A 17587-nucleotide genomic window follows, 5' to 3' on the forward strand; every position below is an offset into this window, starting at 1 on the left:
TACTCATGTAAAAACATGCTGATTCCTGGATCGTCAGTGGGCCAGATTTAGAAGGCGATTGGGCTGGATCTGGCCCCGGGCCTTAGTTAGCCTACCCATGCTCTATGTGCTAGGGCAGGGATAGGCAACCTAAGGCCCGTGGGCCGGATCCGGCCCAATCACCTTCTCAATCCGTCCCGCGGATGGTCTGGGAATCTGTATGTTTTTACATGAGTAGAATGTGTCCTTTAAAAAAAAAATGCATCTCTGGGTTACTTGTGGGGCATAGGAATTCATTCATTTTTTTCTTCAAAATATAGTCCGGCCCACCAAATGGTCTGAGGGATGGTGGACCAGCCCACGGCTGAAAAAAGTTGCTGACCCCTGTGCTAGGGGAAGGGCTGCAGCTGAGTGGCAGAGCATCTGCTTTGCATAAAGAACTTCTCAGTTTCAGTTCCCTGATTCTCCAAGTAAGGCTTTGAAAGACACTCTCCCCCCCCCCACGCCTGAAACCCTGGAGAGCTGCTGAAAGTCAGTGTAGGCAGTATTGAGCTAGATGGCTCAATAGTCTGACTCAGTATATTACAAGCGTGACTCTTGACGTGTGCCGTTTTCAGCACCAGAAGGGGGTGGGACGGGGCAGGGCTGGCTTACGCATGTCCTGAAGTTCACGCTGCCTTAGAACGCAGCCCCTTTGTAAATGGGGAGTTGCCTGCCTATAAAGAGCGATGTCTAGTCTGATTTTTGCACTTGTTCCAGAGATCTGAAGTGCCTAACCCCATTGTTGCCTTGCAGAAAGCCGAGGAAGAGAGCGAACAGTAGTCATGGACAAGTCCAAAGGAGAGCCAGTTATTAGTGTGAAAACCGCAACCACATCAAAAGAGAGAGTAAGCCTTTGGTTTTAGCCTTTGGTGTCTTGAAAGTAAGACGGTGCAAAGGAAGGAAGGCCAGGGGAGGGGGGCCACACCCTTCTCTTTTGTAGTTCTAATAAATCGTCACGCCCAGCCATTCCTGGATGTGCAGAGAAGTCCTGTCGCCCTTTGTGTAATTGGAATAGTGTCATGGGAGTCGGAACGGTTTCAACTGAGCCTGTGCGGGCAGCGAGAGGAGGACCCAGAGATTTAAAAGTTTCAGGAGGCATCATTCTGCTTCTAAAGCAAGAGTGTGTGCAGCCTGTGGCCCTCGGCCTAATTTCACACGGGTGTCGGAAAGAGGAAAAGGTGGTGCCAGAAATAAAATTCTGTCTTCCCACTTTTGGCTGTGCTGCTGCCCTCCTGCCAGTGTACAGCCCTGACACGTTGCCCCGAGGAAATGTGGTCATTGACATACAAAACAGTACCTGGCCTGTGCTCTAAAGATCCTCGACTTACTTGAGCACCCCTGTTTTTCACATCTATGGTGTGCTATCCAATAGGGCTGGGCTTATGTTCTCAAATGTGATCTGTCTAGAAGTGCCCCTTGAGCCAGGGATGTGGGCCCTTCCTAACAAGATTACCCCAGCGCTGTGTTGGGAGGTGGAGGCGAAGGGGGTGGTGGCGGTAATCTCTCTCCTTGTCCTCCCGGCAGGAAAATGGACATCTCCCCGTTCTTTTGTGTCAGTCTTTCTAATCCTTGCCTTTCGCCCCACCCCACTTCCCGACTCCAGAGCACAAAAAGCCACGACCGCAAGTCGGAGAGCAAAGAGAAGCAGGACATTCTGTCTTTTGACAAAATCAAAGAGCAGCGCGAACGAGAGCGGCAGAGGCAACGGGAGAGAGAAATCCGAGAGTCCGAGAGGCGGAGGTAGGTTGGCATCGACACAGTTTCTGACCCGTGGACCTAAGGCGACCCTCCCTGCTTCTCTCTTTGGTTCACCCCCCTTCTCTTTTCATTGGCTGCACCCTGCGCCACCCCTGAGCGCTTTTACCTGACTGAAATGCATCCTGAAATTCTTATTCCTCTTCCTTGCCGGGACGGAGAGGTGCTGAGGTTTTGGCGGCGTGGAAACCTCTGGGTTTTGTGGGTGGGTGGAATGTGTCTTACAGTCCTAGTTGTTGCCACACCCACTTCTGGCGCCCAGGCCACGCCCACAACATCAGCCTGTGCCCCCCCCCCAGAAGCTTTCCCAAGAGGGAGGGTAGCTTTCGGCCTGAAAAGGGTGTCCCTGCTTCTGAGATAAACACCAGCAGGCATTTCCAGCCATCTTCAGCCTTAAAACAGGGACCTCTCATCTTCATTTGTTTTAAGTGCAAGTGTGCTTGCATCTCCAGACCTTTTATTTACATGCTGTCCACCAGCAAAGTCTTCTGGGTGGTAAGCCTTGGAATGGTGACACACCTTTAACAGGGTGTAGTAGTAGTAGTAGTAGTAGTAGTAATAATAATAATAATAATAATAATAATAATAATATACCGTACCGCCATATACCCGCAGGTCTCAGGGTGGTTCACAGAAAATATCACAATATATAAAATCAAAATAATAGCCCAATAACACCCGCCACTAAAAGAGCATAGGATGTCACTCAGATCAACCAAAGGCCTGGTTAAAAAGGAACGTTTTTGCCTGGTGCCTAAAGGTGTATAATGAACAAGATAACTTCCCCGAGGAGAGCATTCCACAGATGGGGAGCCACTGCAGAGAATGCCCCGTTCTCGTGTTGCCACCTTCCGGACCTTTTAAAGGCAGTGATAAAGGCAGCTATCGCTTGATAGCTGTGTGCTGATGCTTGATTCAAGTCTCTGGCTGGAGGAAGAAAGGAACTGATAGGCTTTCTACACTAATGGAGTGGAATCCAATACGGGCTAACTCTCATTTGTTTCACCCTTGTTTCTATGCATGGCACGAGCACCCCAGAGGGTTCGTTTTCTCTCTCCCCCCCCTCTCTCCCTCCCTCCCAGCTTTGAAATATTTCTGCCTTGGCGCAGCAGCCAGAGATCATTATCCAGTGATGACTTTGTGCTCCGTTGACATTATCTATTATGCAGTTGTCACTTGCCTCGGCATCTGTGCTATCTGCTTCAGTTTAATGGGGATTGTTCAGCTTCCAAGTGAAGCCTCCTGCATATTCCCCCCCCCCCACCTCTCCCATTGTTCCAAGTGGATATTTTAAAGGGCTCTTTATTATGTAAGAACCTGACACATTTTCCCTCTTAGACGGGTGCTCATAGGCTGGCTGGTGAAACTCTTTCTTCCTTTCCCGTTCCACTGATTAAACGTTGCCCGAGTACCTTTTTGTCTTTTCTGACACGTAATTATTATATTTCTCCTCTCTAGGAGCCACTTTTCTCCCCCCACCCCAACGCTCATATATTCACTTCTCTATAGGTCTCTGTCACTTCCCTTCCCTTCCCTGCTCCCTCCATTTTATTTTTTCCTCAATCAGTCTTGCAAGTTTCTAGAGGTGTGGAGGATCCTAGGTTTCCCCTTTTGCTTCTTCAGGGGCAAGGGCTTTTCCTGCTTTCCACATTCGAGGAATCCTCACTGTGGCAGCTCATATGCCGAAGGGTCTGCCTCGAATCTCCAATGTGCCAGTAGCCCTTTTTGGTGGGCAACCAGTTCAACAGTACAGGGAAGGGGAGGCAGCCAAACCTTTTGAGGCTTCCCACTCAGCCGCTGGACCCCCGTTTGTGCCTTAAAACAGGAATGGGGCTGTTTCAGAACCTACTTGATGCTTTTGTGACAACCCCAAGCCAGGAATAGAAGAGTAGCTCTGTCTGTGTGTTTGTGTAAAGGTAAAGGGAGCCCTGACCATTAGGTCCAGTCGCAGACGACTCTGGGGTTGCGGCGGTCATCTCGCTTTATTGGCTGAGGGAGCCAGCATACAGCTTCTGGGTCATGTGGCCAGCATGACTAAGCCGCTTCTGGAGAACCAGAGCAGCGCATGGAAACGCCGTTTTCCTTCCCGCCAGAGTGGTACCTATTTATCTACTTGCACTTTGACATGCTTTCGAACTGCTTTAAAGAGAGGTGTCTGTATTACTAACTGCACCCCATGTGCTGGGATGGAGGGGAAAGCACAACTCCACAGGCTGAGCATTTTAACCCAAAGCTTTCATCACTAGCCGACAGAACTGTTCAAAGATCTATCCAGGGGCAGTACTCATGCTTTGCACGTGTGAGGAACTTTCTGTTGCTTAAACTAGTCGAAAACCCTTCCTAATCTACTGCAAACATCCTAGCCATCTACGCAGCCTCCATGTCCTAGGACACAGCCAGCACACTCAGGTGACTTCATGCTGCTGGGGCTGGGGATGCAGAGTTCAGTAGCAGCCAAGCACACTGCCCTTACCGATCCTCTTGCTGAGGAAACTGGTCCGCCTCTGCAAGGATCCCTGGGGGTTACCCTATAACAGGCAGTTCTTACCCTTAAAAAAGCTGGGCGGCGGTGGCTGGGGGCTTATGCAGTATGGTTGAGAGGACACCATACATTATATGCTGTTCTATAAACTGTCGGAAACACTTAGGCATAAATATTTAGGGAAATCCATAGTAGTGGTTGCTACCCTAAGAATATGGATAAGATTAAATACCTTGTCTAGTTTGGGCAGGTCTGCGACATATAATGCAGCTAAGGTCAAGAGGGTGGCAGCACGAGATCTGGCCTTCTCTGTAGTGGCTCCCCGTCTGCGGAATTCTCTCCCCAGGGAAGTTCGCTTGGTGCCTTCATTAATACATTTTAGTCGCCAGGCAAAAACGTTCCTTTTTAACCTGGCCTTTGGTTGATCTGATTTACACCCTATGCCCTTTAAAAATGTGGTTTTTTGTGGGAGGAGGCTATTGGGTTGTTGTTTTTATTTTTATTATGTATTTTGTGATTTTATATCTTGATTTTATTCTGTGAACCACCCTGAGACCCCCGCGTATTGGGAGGTAAAGTGGTACCTCGGGTTAAGAACTTAATTCGTTCTGGAGGTCCGTTCTTAACCTGCAACTGTTCTTAACCTGAAGCACCACTTTATCTAACGGGGCCTCCCGCCGCCACCCGATTTCTGTTCTCATCCTGAAGCAAAGTTCTTAACCCGAGGTACTATTTCTGGGTTAGCGGAATCTGTAACCTGAAGCGTCTGTAACCTGAAGCATCTGTAACCTGAGGTACCACTGTATATGAATTTAATTAACAACAATAACAATAACAACAGTGGATTTGTAATCTGGGGAACCGGGTTTGCTTCCCCGCTCCTCCACATGCATCTGCTGGGTGACCTTGGGCTAGTCACGCTTCTTTGAAGTCTCTCAGCCCCACTCACCTCACAGAGTGTTGTTGTGGGGGAGGACGGGGAAGGAGATTGTTAGCCGCTTTGAGACTCCTTTGGGTAGTGATAAAGTGGGATATCAAATCCAAACTCCTTCTTCTTCTTCTTCTTCTTCTTCATTAATTAATTCTCAATGAAGACTGCTGCGCAACTTGCCTAAAGCCATGTAGCCTCCCTCGAGATCGAAGATTCTGTTGTTTTTTTACCTATGATTTATTCATTGTAGAGGTCCAGGTCTTTAACTTTGCGTCTGATTCTTGGGTGTACAGTGGTACCTCCGGTTGCGAACGGAATCTGTTCCGGAGGTCCAGCCGCATTCTGAGGAATTCGCAACTGGAAGACCGCTTCTGCACATGAGCGCGGCACAATTTAGCGCTTCTACGCATGCGCACAGAGCGTAGAGCGCTTCTGCGCATGCGTGCATGACGGAACCCAGAAAAATACTTGCAGTTTTGCTGCGTTTGCACCAGAGGGATACGTAAATGGAGGTACGACCGTACAGTTCATGTTTCTGCTTGAGCGCAACCTGTATTCTAACAACCGAACAGGGAGCGGGAACGCCGGGAGCGGGAGCAGCACATCCACGCCGTCCGGGAGCGAGACGAGAGGCAGAAGCTGCAATGGGAGCGGGAGCGGCTGCAGTTCCAGCGGCACCGTCTGGAGCGGGAGCGGATGGAGCGGGAGAGGCTGGAGCGGGAGCGGATGCACATCGAGCACGAGAGGAGGCGGGAGCAGGAGCGCATCCAGCGCGAGAGGGAGGAGCTGCGCCGCCAGCATGAGCAGCTGCGCTACGAGCAGGAGCGCCGCTCGGCTTTGAGGCGGCCGTACGACGCGGACGGGAGGTGAGGCGGCCGAGCTGCGCCTCGGGGAAATGTAGAGTTCGTGCTCCTTTCAAGCTTGAAAGGCCGCTTCCCTGCAGCAAATGGCGAATGCCCCGCTTTTTACCCAAATGCAGCAAAACGTGTCAATCATTTGAGTTGTCCCCTTAAATTGAGGCTTGGGGTTCCCTCCTGGTCATATGGGGGGCAGGGAGGGGGGCTGTTTGTGGTTGGGAAGCCCTGCAAGTACGGAGCCAGAATAGAAATCAATGACCCAATAAATAAAGATGTAAGGCTGAACTCCAAGCAGACTTGCTAAGATGTATAAGACTGAATCAGGTAAGTACTGGAGATGCAATGAGGGTATGTGGTGGACCGGTAAAAGGGAATTGGGAAATAATTTATAATGAATTGAAAAAAATGTTTAAAAGCACTTTCCAAAAAAAACAAAAACACAAAAAACAACAACACCCAGAGTCCTTTTCGTTGGGGATAATTCAGATGGAATTGCCCAGGTGTCAAAAAAGGTTATTTCTGTATGCAACAACTGCGGCCCATGTTCTGTTAGCCAAAAAAAGGAAAACGAGCAAAGTCCCAACCAAAGAAGATTGGCAACTTAAACTGTTGGAATATGTGCAGCTGGCGAACCTAACATATAGAATAAGAGAACAAGAAGAACATTTGTTTAAAGAAGATTGGAAAATGTTTATTGAATATATGGGGAATAATTGTGCACACTTGAAAACGTGGGCAGCATTAAGATAAATTCAACAGTGTAAATAAGTTTCGATGGAAGTAACAATGGAATACTGAATGGTTTAGTTTATATAAAATATGCAGGGAAATTTATGCTATGCAAAATGAACCATGGAAAGATAAGGGAAGTCATTGATATTTTAAGGATGTCCAAATGAATATTCTAAATTGCAAAACAGAAAATTTAATATAAATTATATTTTAAAAAATAAAAATAAAGACGTAAGACTGAAGCCAAGCCTCACGGCTGGTGCTAGTCTTGCTGCTCTCCAAGGGAGTCAGCCTGACTTAAGTAAAGCTCAGAGAACTCTTTGCCAGGCTGATTTTTATCGTACCTGACCCCTGCCACGTTCCTCCCAGGGAGATTGGCAGCAGAAAGAAAGTGCTGGGAAAGCCATTGCTAGTATAAAACTATTATCAGTTTGTGCTGGAGATGTGCCCAGTTGCTTACAGACACCTATGCACCCATCCTCTGTTTTAGGAGGAGAAGATTAAAAAACGCTCCAGGACTTGCATTTTACTGGATTTTTACTTTAAAAAATAAAAAATAAAAAAAATCTTATGTTAGCAGAGGTATCTTGTGTGATGGATTATGTCTTGAAAAGTGGGGTATTTTTTTATCCAGTTTTGGAATGATAAGGTGCAGGATGCAATTCATCCACATGTTGTATTAGAAACAGTGTGATGATAATATTTTTTTTATTTGCTTTTCTTGTTTTCTGCCGCTTTGTGTCTCTTAATAGGGTTCTGTTTCATATGGATTTTTTTTTAAAAAAATATCTAAATATTCTTAAATTCTACGCCACCCTTTAATTTCAGGTTTGCAGGATTGCTGAGTAGAAAATAAAATAAAATAAAAGTAATTTTAAAAAAATACCAGGGGGAAAAAGAGCACCAGTAAAAGCAGCCTAAAAAAAAAACAACAACAACCCAGAGCTGCCATTTCAAGAACTATGGGAGAAGCAGAAAGTCTTTTCCTGGTGCTGGAATGGTAACGACCATGGGCAGGCCAGCTTTTCTGGATGGGGGTGACGGAGCCAAAGAGTTGCTGAATCTGTTTCCCTTTGCAGGCGGGACGACTCTTATTGGCCTGAAGCAAAGCGGGTGGCCCTGGATGACGGGTACCACTCTGACTTCAGCCGACCAGATCGCTTCCATGGCTTTGACCACCGAGACCGCAGCCGCTACCAGGACCATTCGGTGGACAGGTAGCGAAGTCTTCCCTCCCCTGTCTTGCATTGTCAGAAACCCAAGGCCACGCCCCTGAGGGACCTGTCAGGTCGGGCTGGTGGCTCATCCAGACCAGCTCCCTGTTCTCACAGTGGCCGACCAGATGCCTATGTAATAATAATAATGATAATGATAATAATAATAATAATTTATACCCTGCCCATCTGGCTGGGTTTCCCCAGCCACTCTGGGCGGTTCCCAACAGGATATTGAAAACACGATAAAACATCAAACATTAAAAACTTCCCTAAACAGGACTGCCTTCAGGTGTCTTCTAAAAGTCAAAACAAAATAAAATTAAAAATTCCTTCCAGTAGCACCTTAGAGACCAACTAAGTTTGTTCTTGGTATGAGCTTTCGTGTGCATGCATACTTCTTCAGATACACGCAAAAGCAAGAACAAACTTAGTTGGTCTCTAAGGTGCTACTGGAAGGAATTTTTTTATTTTATTTTGTTTCGACTATGGCAGACCAACACGGCTACCTGCCTGTTTCTAAAAGTCAGATAGTGGTTCATTTCCTTGACATCTGGTGGGAGGGCGTTCCACAGGGCAGGCGCCACCACCGAGAAGGCCCTCTGCCTGGTTCCCTGTAACCTCGCTTCTTGCAGGCAAGGAAGCTTGTGGGAACCTGCAAGCAAGGCCTGGGCACAAGAGCGCCCTCTCCTCCTGTGGCTTCCAGCGTATTCAGAAGCGTTTACTGCCTCTGGCCATGGGAATAATTGCACTGTTCAGCGTGGTTCAAATGGGGAATGGAAACTTTTTGCGCTCTTATTCCACGCTCATAGGCAGCTCTTTAAGGAAGTGAGCATAGTTTAGTTGACAGAGCAGGAACTCCCCAGTTCCAGCCCCGGCAACTGCATGTAGGAGTGGGAGAGAGACCCTTGTCTGAAACCCTGGAGAGGCAGTGCCAGTCAGGGAAGACAGTGCTGAACTGGATGGGCTAAAGGTCTCTCTGTTTAAGGCCCTTTCCTGTCTTCCCATTTAAGCCAACCCTTCATTCAGAACTAGAGTCCTAGGCCCAATCCCTAGCATCAGCAGGTGATGGGAAAGTCCACTCTCGGCTCAAAATCCTGGAGAGCTGTTGCCAGTCAGAGCAAGCAGTACTGAGCCAGGCGGATGAAGTGTCTGACTTGGATAAAGAGGCTTCCTCTCCTCCTAGGCCACTTTGGGTTTTGGCCGTTTCACAGTTTTAGCTGTTTCACCCAAAAACGTAAAGGGCGAAGGTGACGTTTTGGCGTTTGAAGACAAATGTACCGTACTGGTATACTGACCTCGGAACCCAAAACGGTTCAGCGCCTTGCTTCGTCACCATGCACATAGCAGATAGCAGACCAGTTAAGAGTTGCCAAGTTGGTCTCTCCTGGCCATGACCTGTCAGAAGTTGAGAAGATGCCGGTGGTTATTGTAATTTCCTATTGATTAATCCCCAAGTAACAAGATGCACAGCAGCAGAATTTAGTAATACAGTGGTGCCTCGCAAGACGAAATTAATTTGTTCCGCAAGACTTTTCGTCTTGCGGAAATTTCGTCTTGCGAGGCACCGTTTCCCATAGGAACGCATTAAAATTTAATTAATGCGTTCCTATGGGGGGAAAACTCCGGGGGCCCCTCCCGACCAGCACCGGAGCCGCGCGGCGCCGTGTTTTAAGGCTGCAGCGAGCGAACAGCACGGCTCCGGTGCCAGCTTACAGTGGTACCTCGCCAGACGAATTCGTCTTGCGAAAAACAGCCATAGACGAATTTGTCTCGCAAGGCATTTGTCTTGCGGGGTACCACTGTATAGGGAACTGTCCTAGACTGAGTCAGACCATGGTCTATGCAGCTCAGTACTGTCTGCACTGAGTGGCAGCAGCTCTCCAGAGTTTCCCAGCCCACCTTGGGAATCGAACCAGGGCAACTGCATGCAAAGCAGTGGCTCTACCACTGGACTGCAGCCTGTCCCCTGCTTGTTTCCAAAGCTTACCCACCTATGTGTGTTAACACAGATTTTTTCTCTCTCTCTCTCTCTCTCTCTCTCTCTCTCTCTCTCTCTCTCTCTCTCTCTCTCCCCCCCCCCCCCGACCAGGAGAGAAAGTTCAAGAACTGTGCCAGATCGGGATGGACAGGTATGCCCATGCGAAGCAGTATTGTTGTCAAAAATGCTTTGACGTCCGAAAAGCTCGCACAATGGTTTATGGTCTTACGGTATGGGTTGGGAATTCGCAGGCTGTGAGCAGTAGGCTGAGGCAGTGCCACCAAGCAATTTAATTCAGGCAAAGGCTGCAGCAAGCGGGAGACACATAGCCACAGAAAGAGCTAACTGCCGCATCTCTGCATGATTCCTGCTCTGGCACTGCCTCACTCCATGCAACAGGGGTGTGTGTAATTCTCACACATTTGAGCATCGTTTCTGGGGTGGGATCCTTGGAAAGCAGATAACCCTTACAGAGTCTGAGAATGAATCCCGTCAGGAATTCACGTGAAGCGTAACTCCAGCCTCCACATTCTTGTTGACAGCCTCGGCTGTCGGAGATTTGGGGATCCTGGTCAAGAAAGGCGATTTGGATTCTTGGAAAGAAAAACAGATTACAAGTAAAACGAAGGGACTACCTGCTGCTATGTGAGAGCTTTTGCGTGTCTTGCTGCGTAGGGACAGATTAAGAAGAACTGTTCTCGAGTCATTTTGTCCAGGCACGGTCGCTTCCTGTTGGCTGCAACACATGCAAAATACCTGGAAAATCAGACTCAAAACATCAGCCCGATATCCATAAGAGAAGGCACTAACATTTTACTTGTGTCTCTTCAGCAATTCCCACTGCTGAAGAGGCAAGCCTTTTTAAACAAGAACCAAAAACGGCCCACACCTGAATAATGTAATGGTCTGTTCTCTTGGCAGTAGAGTGAACTGTTCGTAGCAGAGAGAGAGAGAGAGAGAGAGCGCAAACCTCTGGCTTCATGTGTTCTTGAAGAACAACATTTATTTTAAATATCGTATTTTCCGGCGTATAAGACGACTGGGCGTATAAGACGACTCCCAACTTTTCCAGTTAAAATATAGAGTTTGAGATATACTCGACCACAGATTCTCCACCCGGCGTAAAAGACGACTCACGACTTTTGAGAAGATTTTCCTGGATTAAAAAGTAGTCTTATACGCCAGAATATACAGTAACTTTCCCCTCTGTTTTTCCAGCTAAAAAAATTGCTGAGGCCAGTTTGCAGCCACAATATGAAAAAGCAGCAATAATTAAAAGCAGTAAGAACACGACATTACAAATAAGCTGGAAGTGTAGCAGGCCAGACAAGAGTGGCAGATGGTTTGTCTCAATTTGCACATGAGAAGCATAGCCAGGTTGACTATTGCTCACACCTTGCATGAGCCAGGGTCTAAGATCCCTTTATCCAGATCGCTGCCACAAAATTCTCGTTGGCTGCTTCAGCACCACGGACTCCCTTTTCATGTCCTCCTCCGTTGCTTGATTACTGTAGCGCCATCTCGGGTTTGCGGAAGAGCCGTCACGGGCAAGGCAGAGAAAGGAGGATTAAAGCTGAAAGGCCAATAGGGAAAGCTCCTGGGTGCTGTAGGAAGGTCCACTGCAGCCTTCCCAATACGTACAAGAAAACCCTTCTGGTGCATCTCTGTCCTTGTAGTCAGGTGTAATGCCTTGCGCTGGGAACCTTTACTCCAACTGTGTGGGCTTGCCTTTTCAGCACTATGACGTGCGGCATGGAGGTCCTGACCGCCACTCGCGGGACAGCTGGGGAAGTTACGGGTCGGAGAGGAGGCTCAGCAAAGGGCGAGGGCTGCCTCCGCCATCATCCCGGTGAGTGTCCGTAAAGCAGAGCTGTCGCACTCCGGTGCCGTGTTAGAAACTCGGATGTAGAAGCCGGGTGCCAGTTGGCGCCTTAAGCCTAGGTTGCAGTCACCACAACAGAACGTCTGTTCGCCAGGGGATTGGACTGGGGGTCCCTTCCAATGCTACACTTCTGCGATTCTATTGCCTCAGCTGCGTTGCTTGCTGTTACAACAATTCACTGGTCCCAGGAGGAGAAACGCACACAATGGAAATGATATTAACTGTGGACTAAACAGTGCTTTGTGAGTTCTGTTTTGGGTGCCCGTGGAAAGGCTGCAGCACAGTCTAATATATCTTATCTTTACTCTCCCTTTCACTTAATTTTTCTTGATGCAATGATGGAGGTCTGTGTGTGAGTCAGCCAGGCTTGACGGAGCTGTCAGTCGCCAACCCGCTGCCCAGAAATCTCCACGTAGTTGGGGCTGCAGTTGGACGCCCGCACTAGTAGTAAAATGCGCTTGGCACCTGGGGGATTTTGAACACTCTGCTAGTGTGCTGGGAAGTGGTGTGTGAATTCCCGTGTGCTTGGGCAGCACAGAACATGCAGTCTTGGTTTTCTAGCCCTCAGTAAGCCAGAAAATCCAAGCAGTGTTTGGATGGTAGAGAGCTGGGGTCTAATGGCACAGGAGTTCTATTCCTAGCCAGCAGCAGTTTTGACAAGTCATTGGAGGAAGGCACACTGGCTCCCCTTTTATTTTATCCCCAGTGCCTGCTACCCAGAGGTAGACCTCTGAATGTGGAGGCCATATTTTGCCACCTTGTTTAAAATTGGATTTCACTAAACCGTATTAAATCTTAAGACTGGCCTCTGCCCACTCCCTAAGATCACTAGTGGAGGTCTTCTTACGTTCTGTCGTAAGGGAGCTGGACTTCCTCTGTGAGGTCACCCCCCCCCCCCGAGGTGACCTAAGTACACTGTCGAGACAAGTCATATTTACGAGGAAACGTCACTAGCTTCCTTCCATGCTTGCTAATGGCATTCTTCTCTCTCTTGGGTGGGCGGCTCCCTCATCCAGAGATGGGCGCGACTGGGGAGACCACAGCCGCAAACTTGAAGGGCACCAAGAGCGTTCCTGGCAGGGCAGCGTGCAGGAAGGGACCATCGGCCAGGAGCATGAAAGGTGGCAAGGTAAAAAAAAGATGAAAACAAACTTTGCAGGGCGCTCCCCTCTCTACCTTCGAAATGTTTTGTTTCCAGTAAGCACAGTTCAGTGGTGCATTTCAGAAGCAAGGGGCAAGGGTGGCACAGTCGGGGGAGCGAAGTGTTCCCCACTTGCTGAGGTTCAGCATGTCCGATTCAGGCCTGTAATTGAAAAAAAGTTAATTGTAACAAGCCCCATTTGTAGGCGCGCCGCTAATGGCTCCCAAGAGCCTAGGGCTGGAGTTGGGTGGTGACGTGTGTGGAGCAAAAACTTAAAACACGCTGCAGAGTTCCCAAAAAATAGACCAGAGGCAGTTGTACTTCATCCAGCAGAGTTTTACTACTACTGAAGGCAAATGAGCATAATGCTCACAAATCCAATACATTCAGGATTGGCACAGTCCATAAGAAACTCAGTTGCAGCAGACTTATCTTAAACTTAACTTACAGCTTATAATAAGACTAAACCTTAACACTATATACAGAACAGAACACCGCACCAGAACAAAGAGACAGAAAGAGGAAATGAGAAACCCAGGCTCCTCATGCCCTGACTATTATAGTCAGCATGACCTTGACAGAAAGGATGACAGAGCCAGTTTAAACCAGCTGTACTCTGCTTCCCAGAAGGAATAACCCAGACAAGAACTTCCTGCCTGTTTCTTTCGCATAGAAAGAAACCACCTAGAACACTCCTGAAATAAGCAGAATAGGAAATATCTCTACACATCAGATCAGTACTTTCTGTACTAAGAAATGCAAACTGACAGTTGGATGACCTCCTTTCTGAATGCATGGAGGAGGCCCCAGGTTTAAAGGTCAGACAGCTGGCGATGACAGACTCCCTGAGAGAGACCCTGGAGGGAGAGCTGCTGGCCATCAGAGTCAGGCCATGCTAGGCTAAATGGACAAATAAGATGCACCTGAACATAAGATGCACCTAGTTTTTAGAGGAGGAAAGGGGAAAAGCCCTGTTTTTTTGAGGATCAGCTGAAAGTGGTGCCGCTTTTTTTGCAAAGAGGAAAAGCCCCGTTTTTATGGGGTCCAACTCACAGTTCTGCAGCTTCTAGTCCTATAGCCATTTCTACAGTTTCCAGACAGATAATCTAATCAGCCAGACACATGTTGCTGGGTAAACAAACAGCCTCCTTCTGCATTCAACAATGGAGGCCTGGGCAAGGGAGTGGGGCTGGAAAGGGAGCCTTATCTCTCTCCCCGATCACTTGCTGAACAGCTGTTCAGCGGCTTCCTTTCAACACCCCCTTCTCTCTTTCTAAAAAAAAAAAAAAAAGAGCACGATCTGCTTTTGGCCCCTAGGCAATTTGGCTCCAGGGACCATGCATTCCCTCCATAAGACGCACAGACATTTCCCTTTACTTTTTAGGAGGAAAAAAGTACGTCTTATGGAGCGAAAAATACAGTAATCAACATAGGGCAGCTTCCTACATTCTCTTGGAGATGAGAAGAGACTGACCACGGGTGCCATAAGAGGCCTTTGTGAGCCAAGCCAAGCACCTTGAACTCTGTGCAGAAGTCGGCTGGAGAGCCGGTGTGCAGAGCTTGGAATACCAGAGCATCATCCTGGTTAGACTAGGGAAGATTAGGCTTTGAATCCTTCCTCAGCCATAAAGCAGACTGAGTGATCTTGGGCCTGTCACACAGTTTCATAGCATAACCTAAGCATGAGAACCACGAATGCCACCTTGAGCTCCTTGGGGGTATACAAAAGCACAAATAAACGAAACATGGCAAAACAATCCTAACCATGCCTACCCAGAAGCAAGTCCTACTGAATTCAGGGGGGCTCTCTGCTAGGTAAGGGTGGTTGGGATTGCAAGCATTTGTTTAAAAAATTAAGCAATACAACAATTCCTTAGTGACTTGTTCACTCCCGCCTCCCTGCCCCATTCTTTTCATTTCTTAGCTGGTGAGAGGAGTGCCCCTGCTCAGTCAGCGCCTGGCCATGTGATAAACAGAGGAGGAATGTCGGGGTAAGAGTTAATTAAAAAGGGTTTTGCTGCTCCCCGCCCTGCAAAAACCCCACATTACTTCCGTCAAGAAAGTTTGAAGGGGCTTTGGATTGTGGTAGAAATATTTTAAGTGACAGTTGTTCTCTTTGTTAGGTAATAGGTTTGTGTGCACACGCAAAAGGCTTTGGGGTGCGTGACAATGACCCAGTGGCCTCTTAGCAGAAATAATGTATGGATTAGGAAATTTGGATGCCATGATTTTAAAAGGTAAAGAACCCCAGACAGTTAAGTCCCATCACGAACGACTCTGGGGTTGCGGCGCTCATCTCGCTTTACAGGCCGAGGGAGCCGGCGTTTGTCCACAGACAGTTTTTCCGGGTCATGTGGCCAGCATGACTAAGCCGCTTCTGGCAAACCAGAGCAGCGCACGGAAATGCCGTTTAGCTTCCCGCTGGAGTGGTACCTATTTATCTACTTGCACTTTGATGTGCTTTTGAACTGCTAGGTTGGCAGGAGCTGGGACCGAGCAACAGGAGCTCACCCCGTCATGGGGTTTCGAACCGCCGACCTTCCGATCGGCAAGCCCAATAGGCTCAGTGGTTTAGACCACAGCTCCACCCGCGTCCCATCCATGATTTTAAAGACTGTCCTTTAAGCAGTGGAAGGGGAATTCTTGGGTTGTTTTTATTTTCATTATCTAGTCTGTGTTTTTTTATATTGGAATTTTATGTTGTGAACCGACCTGAGATCTGCGGGTATTGGGCGGTATACAAATTTAATGAAGAAATAAAATTACTTAAGGAGGGTGCAGGGTGTTGTATTGAGCCCCCGAGCAGGAAGTCAACTTTCTGCTTCTTGTCCTCAGGCGTGGAGGGTTCGTGCAGGGTGGAGCCCCAGCTCCAGTGGCACAGGGAACCAGTCTGCCAAGCAGTTTTGCCAGCCCGGATAGAACAACCCGCCCCAGCGACCCTCGATTCACCCGGCGCTATTGAGGACTTTTTGCTTCTTTGCCACGATGCGGCAACTGCATTGAATTTTGTTTCCTGGTCATCGCCTTGAACTTTTGCCAACTGAAACGAAACCACAGCACCCTCTCATAAAGCTTGCGTCTGACGTGAACTCAAGTGTGTGTTGTTGCCTCCCACCCACCCCCCCAACCACTCAGTTGTTTCGGAGGAAACATTCCATTTTCCATGAACAATAAATCTGTATTGCACTTGTGTTGGTGAAGTCTCTAACTCGGATTGGCTGAGTCGCTGCGATAGCTCAGAAGGTTCAGAGAGCTTTGGGAGTTTCTTCCCAGTCCAGCTTCTGTGAGGGCAGGGAAAGTAGTCAGTATGGTTGGGATTCAAACCTTGCATGGCATGGCTGTGGGGACTAGGGAGAAGTCTGGGAAGAGTGAAGGAGATATCAAAGGCAGAAGGAAGCTTGAGAATTGGAGTGTTGAACGCAGGACCCTGAAGAAACTTTACAGCCATTAAGATCAGGAGAAGTTATATCCCCTGTAGGAATTGCAGGAAACACAGGGTGGTGGTTGCTAGCCTTGCAGAATGTCAAGTCTTGGTGTGGTATGATGCCTATGTGAGGAAGAGAGGATGGGGAAAATGAACTTGTGAGAATATTCTTGGTTTTAACATCACCTTTTCCCTTTCGGATACCAGATGTAACGTCCTATCTGTGAAAGCTCCAGGCCTCTGAAGCCTCTTCTGTGAGTAGAGATGTAAAATTTCCGGAAATTTTGAAGCTTGGGAAAAAACCCGGGTTTTTTCCGGGGTGAAACGGAAATTTTTGGAAAAATTTAAAAAATATAAAAAATATATGCTACATTAGCACTGCTTTTTTCTTTTCCAGATTGAAAGTCATTCTGTTACTTTAGAAACATAAAATATAACTATGGACAATTTTAATGGGCATAAAATTATCACAACTACCCTGTTTCTCCTAAAATAAGGCATAGCCATAAAATAAGCCATAGCAGGATTTCTATGCATTTGAGAAATATAAGCCGTTCCCCAAAAATAAGCCATACCCCGAAAATAAGCCATAGTGACGTGGTACCTCCCATTAAAACAGCCTGGAGAGGCGTGGCTATGCAGCGTACCAATGCAACACGGTTAAAATAAGACATCCCCTGAAAATAAGCCATACTGTGTTTTGTTGAGTGAAAAAATATATAAGACGGTGTCTTATTTTAGGAGAAACACGGTAGCATATCAAAAATATAGTGTAGCCAAACAATTATTACAAACAGAATTTACTTTTAAAATAATACTTATTTGTATTTGTAACAAATGGAGCAACAATCTCCTGAACAGTTTACTTGTTTATGTGGAACAACAACAACAACAACAACAACAAACCTCTACAAAACAATTTTTTTAAAATCCAGAAGTAACAATTATTCATATTTCCTTCCCACAGTATTTAAAAAAAACATTCTTATAAAAAGAACTGAAGAAGGAAGTGGGACTAAATTTCAATGGATGGGCATGAAATTTAATCAGAAACATTTTCTGAGCTGTAATGATCAGTATCAGTTTAAGTCTCTGCTTCTGCATCTACTCTGTTGTGTCTGTCATCATCACAGGTTATTATGAAGGTTTGCTCGGATTGAAACAATC

General features: G+C 47.4%; 1 protein-coding gene across 3 annotated transcripts in view; it reads left to right on the forward strand.

The window, feature by feature from the left end:
* LOC117039395 (scaffold attachment factor B1-like) overlaps positions 1–16187 on the forward strand; it is a 36034-nt gene extending 19847 nt beyond the window's left edge. For 2 of the 3 annotated variants that reach the window (XM_033136488.1, XM_033136489.1), the window contains 5 exons: positions 775–866; positions 1625–1761; positions 5762–6055; positions 7858–7995; positions 10085–10834. In XM_033136488.1, coding sequence (XP_032992379.1) covers positions 775–866; positions 1625–1761; positions 5762–6055; positions 7858–7995; positions 10085–10166 — 743 coding nt within the window. In that variant the 3' untranslated portion in view covers positions 10167–10834. Of the gene's footprint in view, positions 1–774; positions 867–1624; positions 1762–5761; positions 6056–7857; positions 7996–10084; positions 10835–11709; positions 11823–12871; positions 12985–14920; positions 14988–15831 lie in introns of those variants that run through there. The other variant, XM_033136490.1, reaches the window with a different exon arrangement.
* Positions 16188–17587: the final 1400 nt, after the last annotated feature.

Source organism: Lacerta agilis, chromosome 18 (assembly GCF_009819535.1).
Source record: "Lacerta agilis isolate rLacAgi1 chromosome 18, rLacAgi1.pri, whole genome shotgun sequence".
NCBI classification, from domain to species: Eukaryota; Metazoa; Chordata; class Lepidosauria; order Squamata; family Lacertidae; genus Lacerta; species Lacerta agilis.